Source organism: Centroberyx gerrardi, chromosome 20, assembly GCF_048128805.1.
Source record: "Centroberyx gerrardi isolate f3 chromosome 20, fCenGer3.hap1.cur.20231027, whole genome shotgun sequence".
Classification (NCBI taxonomy): Eukaryota; Metazoa; Chordata; class Actinopteri; order Beryciformes; family Berycidae; genus Centroberyx; species Centroberyx gerrardi.
In genome coordinates, this window is record NC_136016.1 from 25,507,261 (window position 1) to 25,514,760 (window position 7,500).

A 7,500-nucleotide genomic window follows, 5' to 3' on the forward strand; every position below is an offset into this window, starting at 1 on the left:
GTTGTGATGAATTACTTGAGTGATTTTTTCATGAATCTGTTGATTGACTGACTGATGCATTGATTGATTGAATGGCTGATTGATTGAACAAATGAAAAACAAGACAGAATAAACACGACAGAAAGAGAACAGGACAGATTATTCAGTTAGCAGTTGGGCATTTGCATATTTTTTGTTCTCTCTTTGTTGTGTGATATGTTTGTTCTTTGCTTTGACCGATTGCCTGACGTACTGACGTATTGATTGATTGACTGCCGTATTGACGTATTGATTGATTGACTGCCGTATTGACGTATTGATTGACTGACTGCCGTATTGACGTATTGATTGACTGACTGCCGTATTGACGTATTGATTGACTGACTGCCGTATTGACGTATTGATTGATTGACTGCCGTATTGACATATTGATTGATTGACTGACGTATTGACGTATTGATTGATTGACTGCCGTATTGATGGTCCCGTCCCTGCAGGACCTGTTCGGGAGGCGGGACTTCCTGCCTCAGAGCTACATGATCAAGTGGTTTGCTGAACACGTCTGCGGTAAGCAGCTGCTCAGCGAGCTGTGTGGGAACCTCTTCTTCGTCCTCTGCGGCTTCGACGAGAAAAACCTCAACATGGTGGGTTCAGACCTGATCCGGATCCAGACCCAGTCCGCCTCTGAACTTCAGGCTGCCAGCAAGTTTATCGCCAATAAGTTATTTCAACCAATAAGATCGTTCCTTCGTTGACCGCCCGAAGATCTTGTTGATCAAAACGTTGCTGTAGAATTTTTATAATTTATAATTTATTTATTTGCACACTGAAAGAGAAAAGAAGAACAATACAGCAAATGAAAGCCAGTTTTACCTTAACAAAGAATATATACAACAAAATAAAGAAATTATAAAATAAATGCCAATAAATAAACTTGCTGGGAGCCTAAAATTAAAATTGCAGATATTCTTCCATTTTGCTGTCAGTCGACTTAAATGTTTGGATTGAAGCTGATACTTTTCCTCTCAAGCGTGACATCATGTTTCGTCCCAATTAAGGGATTCTGGCTCCGCCCCCTTTCAGTCTAACGTGAAAATGAATAGAGGAGTAAAATGATGCTGAAGCCTTTAACTGTCCAACAGTAATACTGATGTTTCTGCTTCAGGTTCCTCCGAGCTGAACATCTCTCCAGACTGAGTTTAGCATTCAGTGTTTCATGAGAACAACATCCACACACGACTGCTAGATAAATAGTTTTTAATAATTCAGTAACATGTTAAAATATGGAATAATCATATGTCATTTCTACTGACATTATTTCACCCAGTTTAACAACAGAGCGATTGGCAGACAGGATCCAAAACTCCCAAAGCTCCAAAATGAGGAAACACTGAGAAGAGCAGCTGAAGTTTGATTTATCCAGCAGATTGACTCAAATTTAAACACTGCAATAATCTTGCTTTTCTTATTTTTTGGCCAGTGAAAATATTAAAATACAAAATGTTTTAATAATTCATAGAATCATTTCAATTCAGCCAACATATTAAAAAAAAACACGAAAAAAAAAACACAATTTCAGATCTTTCCAGGTTTCTCCGTGAACAGAGCAGAATACAGTACTGAACATATCAAAAAAAATACATATTAATGTCATCTTTTAACCTCACGTTCATATCTGAAGTAAACACACTTTAACACTAAAGGGCTCTGGATATACTGTAGGAAAAGTAAAAAATAAAAATCTGAAATAAATATCCATTTTAATATTGTTTAAATAATGTGAAACTCAAATGGTAATAATACATTTCCATGTTCTAGACAAAAATGTTGTATTTGATCTATCAGTTCTTTTTTGTACCTGGGTTCATTAGAAATGTATGAAATTAATTTGTGAATTGTGTGTGTGTGTGTGTGTGTGTGTGTGTGTGTGTGTGTGTGTGTGTGTGTGTGTGTGTGTCTCCAGACCCGGACTCCAGTCTACACCACACACTGTCCTGCTGGAACCTCAGTACAGAACATGGTCCACTGGGCCCAGGTAACACACACACACACACACACACACACACACACACTCACACACACACACACACACACACACACACACACACACAGAAAGTTCAGGCTCATTTAATAGCATTTAGTGAGACTGTTGGTGCTCTGCTGGTTTCAGGGAGTGCATGGTGGGAAGCTGATGGCGTACGACTACGGCAGAGCAGGAAACATGGCGCACTACAACCAGGTAACACCTGTCAGCTGCTGCTGGTGTCCAGACTGTTCACCATCAGAGAGGCAGAGGGGAGGAGCACAGGATTATTATTTAACACAGTGTTACTATAGATACCCTTTTCTAAGCAGTTAACATCACAGCTAACATTAGCATTAGCTCTGCAAAAATGGTGATGCTCACCCTTTTGATTGGTTTAGTCCCTTTGGAACAGAGTTTAGTCCCTTTGGAATAGAATTTAGTCCCTTTGGAATAGAGTTTAGTCCCTTTGGAATAGAATTTAGTCCCTTTGGAATAGAGTTTAGCTCCTTTGGAATAGAATTTAGTCCCTTTGGAATAGAGTTTAGCTCCTTTGGAATAGAGTTTAGGCCCTTTGGAATAGAGTTTAGGCCCTTTGGAATAGAGTTTAGTCCCTTTGGAATAGAGTTTAGTCCCTTTGGAACAGAGTTTAGTCCCTTTGGAACAGAGTTTAGTCCCTTTGGAATAGAGTTTAGCTCCTTTGGAATAGAGTTTAGGCCCTTTGGAATAGAGTTTAGTCCCTTTGGAATAGAGTTTAGTCCCTTTGGAATAGACTTTAGTCCCTTTGGAATAGACTTTAGTCCCTTTGGAACAGAGTCTAGCACCTTTGGAATGGGATTGAGCCCAGATAAACTAGTGACTGAGTCTGTTTGCATTGGGCAACAAGACACATGACCAGAATATAAATGAATTAATCATGTTGTTATATTTCACTCTTTTGTCTTCTCCCTCTGTCCTTATTTCTCCTCCCTCCCTCTCTCTCTCCTCCCTCTCTCTCTCTTCCCTCTCTCTCTCCTCCCTCTCTCTCTCTTCCCTCTCTCTCCTCTCTCTCCATGTATCACTATCCCAGTCCACTCCTCCTCAGTACCACGTTAAGGACATGAAGGTTCCCACCGCTCTGTTTTCCGGAGGAAAAGATACGCTGGCGGACCCCAAGGATGTTGCTGTCCTTCTCACCCAGGTCAGTCCTCCGATCTACATACAGACTGGATGGGTCTTCTGTTCATATTGAAAAACATTAAGGAGATCAAGGGTCAAAGGTCACAGTTTGACAACAGATGAAACAAATCTTCCTGTGGTTCTCCTTCCCACCTGCATGAACACACATCTTTCATTTTTAGCTAAGGTTTTTCCCACTGTGCAGCCAAGGGCATCACGAGGCAAATTCAGGTCAGTCAGTCAGACAGTCAGTCAGTCAGTCAGTCAGTCAGTCAGACAGTCAGTCAGTCAGTCAGACAGTCAGTCAGTCAGACAGTCAGACAGTCAGTCAGTCAGTCAGTCAGACAGTCAGTCAGTCAGTCAGTCAGACAGACAGTCAGTCAGTCAGTCAGTCAGTCAGTCAGTCAGTCAGTCAGTCAGTCATCTGTTGCTTCATGAGATGATGCACTTCGTCAGATGGCCTCTACAGGGCGTCTTTTAGTGTGAGATGCAGCGTTTCCCACACAGAGGCACAAAATCAAAAGTTGGTCAGTGTTTAGAAATTAATCTCTAATGGATTTAAATCAATCTCTAATGGCCTGATGTGCGCATCACGTCATGTCTGTCATGTGAGAAGTACACCAGACCAGCAGACACTCCTGTGTTAGTAGCAGGATGTAAACAGTAACTCTTCTTCTGCTGCTCTACAAACTTTAATGGTAGCGTTATTACTTTGTGGTGTTTAAGTAACGTTATGGAACTAGGTAATTTAACTGTCGCAGTGCTTCAGTGCAGAGAACTGAACAGGAACATATTTCAATTCGTTTGGGGGAACGTAATTCAGTTTGTGGTGGAGCAATCTTATTTTCCCATTATACGTGTCCACAGCACATAAATCGGCGTTTCAGAATTCGTGTTCATTTCATGTATTTGTGTGAGATCATGTTGCAAAACTTGTCTCTCTGTCTGTCTCTAGGTGCCTAACCTGGTCTTCCATAAGCACATTGAACACTGGGAGCATCTGGACTTCATCTGGGGTTTGGACGCTCCGCACGAAATGTTCCCCGCCATCCTGAACCTGCTGCAGCAGCACCGCTAGAGGAGAGTGTGTGTGTGTGTGTGTGTGTGTGTGTGTGTGTGTGTGTGTGTGTGTGTGTGTGTGTGTGTGAGTGATATGTTAACATGGTAACCTTTTTAAACAATTGTCTTCACCAGACACACTCTATATGGAAACACCTTGTTAGCACTGTTAGCATGTAGGAGCAACAGTGTGTGTGTGTGTGTGTGTGTGTGTGTGTGCATGCGTGTGCGTGCATTCACAGTTTTTAAGATTAACATTTTAAACTTTAATTTTCTTCACCAGACACACTAACATTGAAACACCGAGAGAAACCTTGTTAGTGCTGTTAGCATGCGGGAGCAACACCACTAGACTGTGTGTGTGTGTGTGTGTGTGTGTGTGTGTGTGTGCATACAGAGATAACGATGTTTTAAACTTTATTTTTCTTCATCAGACGTGTCTATACCATAGAAAGGCCTGTTAGCGTTGTTAGCATTCCTCACTGAAGCGTGTCACATGCTAATGAGCTAGCTTGTGGCTAGCAGCACCTGTTGATCTGAGTGAGGAAAGCTAGCAAGTTCTTCTTCTGGTCTGTGTGAAGGGTTTTATAGGTACAGTGTTGTTTTAAACTTTATTCTTTTTCTTCACCACATGTCCATACAGACGGCTTGCTGGCAGTATTAACATTCTTCACTAAAAACAATAATATGCTAATGAGATAGCTTGCAGCTAGAGGAACACAAAAGGACCAATATGGCTGATTGATCTGGTTTTAATTGTTGGATGGTGTGTGTGTGTGTGTGTGTGTGTGTGTGTGTGTGTGTGTATTTCCCCCTCCTCATATTGTGTAGTGAAGAGCCTGGAGTTCATAAGACTTGAATGACGCTCAGTGTTTACCAGCTGATACGTTCAGTACTGTATTCTGCTCTGTTCACGGAGAAACCTGGAAAGATCTGAAATTGTGTTTTTTTTTTTGTGTTTTTTTATTTTTTTTTCAGACGTTCTGATGGTTTCTCGTTGTGCAGCAGCTGGGTGTGTAATGAAGACCAGACAGCTGCAAACATGTGAAAAGACTGAAAAGTTTCAAATGTTTTCATGTCAGTGTTTAAACTGCAGGTACTGGACAGTATTCATTAGTCTTTTCACATGTTTTTGATTTTCCCACCAGCAATAAAAAGACAAACGGTCCTCGTTTCTTTCTCTGTCATCAAACAGTAATTTGTAGAAAAAACTGATTTGACGCAAAAATCAGTGGGCTGGATGATTTTTTGATTGATTTTTCTCTGATTTTCTGTAGCATATCAAAAGCGAAAGCTCATTTATAACAAACGTGAACGCTACGCATTTATCATTTTATTTTAATGATCATAAATTAAATTTGGCATGCTTGTGGCTGGTAAGCGAGTGTCACTACAGGGAACCACTAGAGGCTCTTTATAATCCTAAACATCTATTTGTCTGGTAAAATATGATCCGAAACATGATTCTGATTCCTGAAATAGCAAAAGTGGCTGAAAAGTTTCAGCTGGTCAAACTCGTATTCAGGCGTGGATTTTCTGTGGAAACGAATTTCGGCAGATTCTGACGACAAAAAGCCCACGTTTACGAAAAAAAATGAAATGCCGTACGGGCGTCTGTCTCCGCCGCTGTGTGACCGTCTGTGATTGGTCTAAAATATCACGTGACTAGTTGTGCTGCCTTGTGGAAAAGCCGGTTCACTTCCTTTGTTTCCATCTTTCTTCAGCTCTGGAGAGTAAAACGGCTTCGAAATCCTCAGTTTCCTCAGTTTCCTCAGCCGGTCTCATCGCAGCCGCTGTTGTTCTCTAAGTTTTGGTTTCATACGGTGTATTTCCCGTCGGCCACAGCTGCCTCTTCACTCTCCTGCGCCCCCTGCTGGTGCGGAGAGGAATAATCCAACAACACAAAGCTGCAGTGAGGTTACACAAATTTCTATGCGGCGCAGAATTTGAGTGTTTCTGTTTCCTGTGTTAGTTCAGAGAAAAGAAAAGATCCGTCTGTCTCCTCCAACCAGCGTCGTCTTCAGGACTTTAACACCGCTGCTGCTGTTCTGTCGCTGTGCCTTTTACAAATCACATGTATGAAATATGAAATATGAAATATGAAATCAAGTTTTAACTCTGTGCCTAGATCTGAATGTGTTTTTACTATGAATCATTCCACTTGTTAGTCTGTTGTTGGTTGCTGTAACTGAGGTCAAGTCTGATTCCCCTGCCTGGGACGTCCGGTGCCGTTTGTCCCTCTGGACTTACTGTAGCGTGAAAGAGGATGTAGGAGGGACAAGCAGGAGAGGACCATGAGATTTAAATCAAGACACAGTGCTGCTGCTTCAGACTCAGACTCTGCTACTCAGAACAGTAATCCATTACTCGTTATTCATTTCAAAAGTAATCTATTACTCTACTCATTAGATGTTGATTAATGTTGCTGTCAACAGGACCAAACACTTTAACTCTATTAACTCCAGTTCTTTTCATTTTCAGAGAAAATAAATAAGTGTGTTTATCCTTCTCTATAATATTTTATAATTAATTTGTTCACTATTTTTCCATTGGTCAATAAAACGCATTAGATTTTCCCGGCAGTGGGTTTCCACTCGTCAGCAGCTGCGTTTCCATCCAAGTGTTTTTATGTGAATTGTGACGGATCAAATTAGAAAAGCGACACATTTTAATTTAGATTTTTGTCAATACAGAAATGATGTAATGAATAGCAGTGGAAATGCATTTTACGAATAAATATTGAAGTAAAGACCAAATTTCCTGGTGGATGTTTTTGAACTTTTCCTCCCTGCTTCACATTTTGTCACATTTCAAAATGTTAATTTTCACTGAACAGTCGGATGGAAACTCCTCTGTCTCCTGGTGGGAGAATGAAGGACTTGGACCAAAGTTTAATTGTTTAAATTGATTTTTATTACACATCATATTACCTCTGTGTGACATTTATTATTTCTGCTGCTTTGTAACCAGTTTATTAAACTGTCCAATAAATATAAATCATAAATACTATGGCTGTGTGGGATTCAGATGTTTTAGTAATCGAGTTTCACTTCTTTTACATGAAACGTTTAATTTAAAATGTATATGATGATCTGTGACAGTTTATCAGTTTTCTATCTTACAGCATTATCTACAAAAAATCATAAAGCCTTAGAAACTATAGAACAGAATTATACAACAACTGTAAAACACTTTATTAGAGGACGGATCCAGTGTGATTTTAGTTTCTGCTCATTTCCTTCATTCCCCTCCTGCTCTCCATCACTGCAGATGGTTTTCCA

General features: G+C 40.4%; 2 protein-coding genes across 6 annotated transcripts in view; one reads left to right on the forward strand and one right to left on the reverse strand.

Annotated features, from left to right (window-relative positions):
• lipf (lipase, gastric) overlaps positions 1–7,228 on the forward strand; it is a 14,873-nt gene extending 7,645 nt beyond the window's left edge. The window contains exons 4-8 of the mRNA XM_078290659.1: positions 477–623; positions 1,943–2,014; positions 2,150–2,218; positions 3,072–3,182; positions 4,116–7,228. Of these exons, the coding sequence (XP_078146785.1) occupies positions 477–623; positions 1,943–2,014; positions 2,150–2,218; positions 3,072–3,182; positions 4,116–4,238 (522 nt within the window). The 3' untranslated portion in view covers positions 4,239–7,228. The remainder of the gene's footprint in view (positions 1–476; positions 624–1,942; positions 2,015–2,149; positions 2,219–3,071; positions 3,183–4,115) is intronic.
• Positions 7,110–7,500, reverse strand: part of ankrd22 (ankyrin repeat domain 22) — a 16,003-nt gene continuing 15,612 nt past the window's right edge. For all 5 annotated transcript variants that reach the window (XR_013507557.1, XR_013507556.1, XR_013507558.1 and 2 more), the window contains one exon: positions 7,110–7,500. This exon is cut by the window's right edge. The gene's annotated coding sequence lies outside the window, so the exon portion shown is untranslated.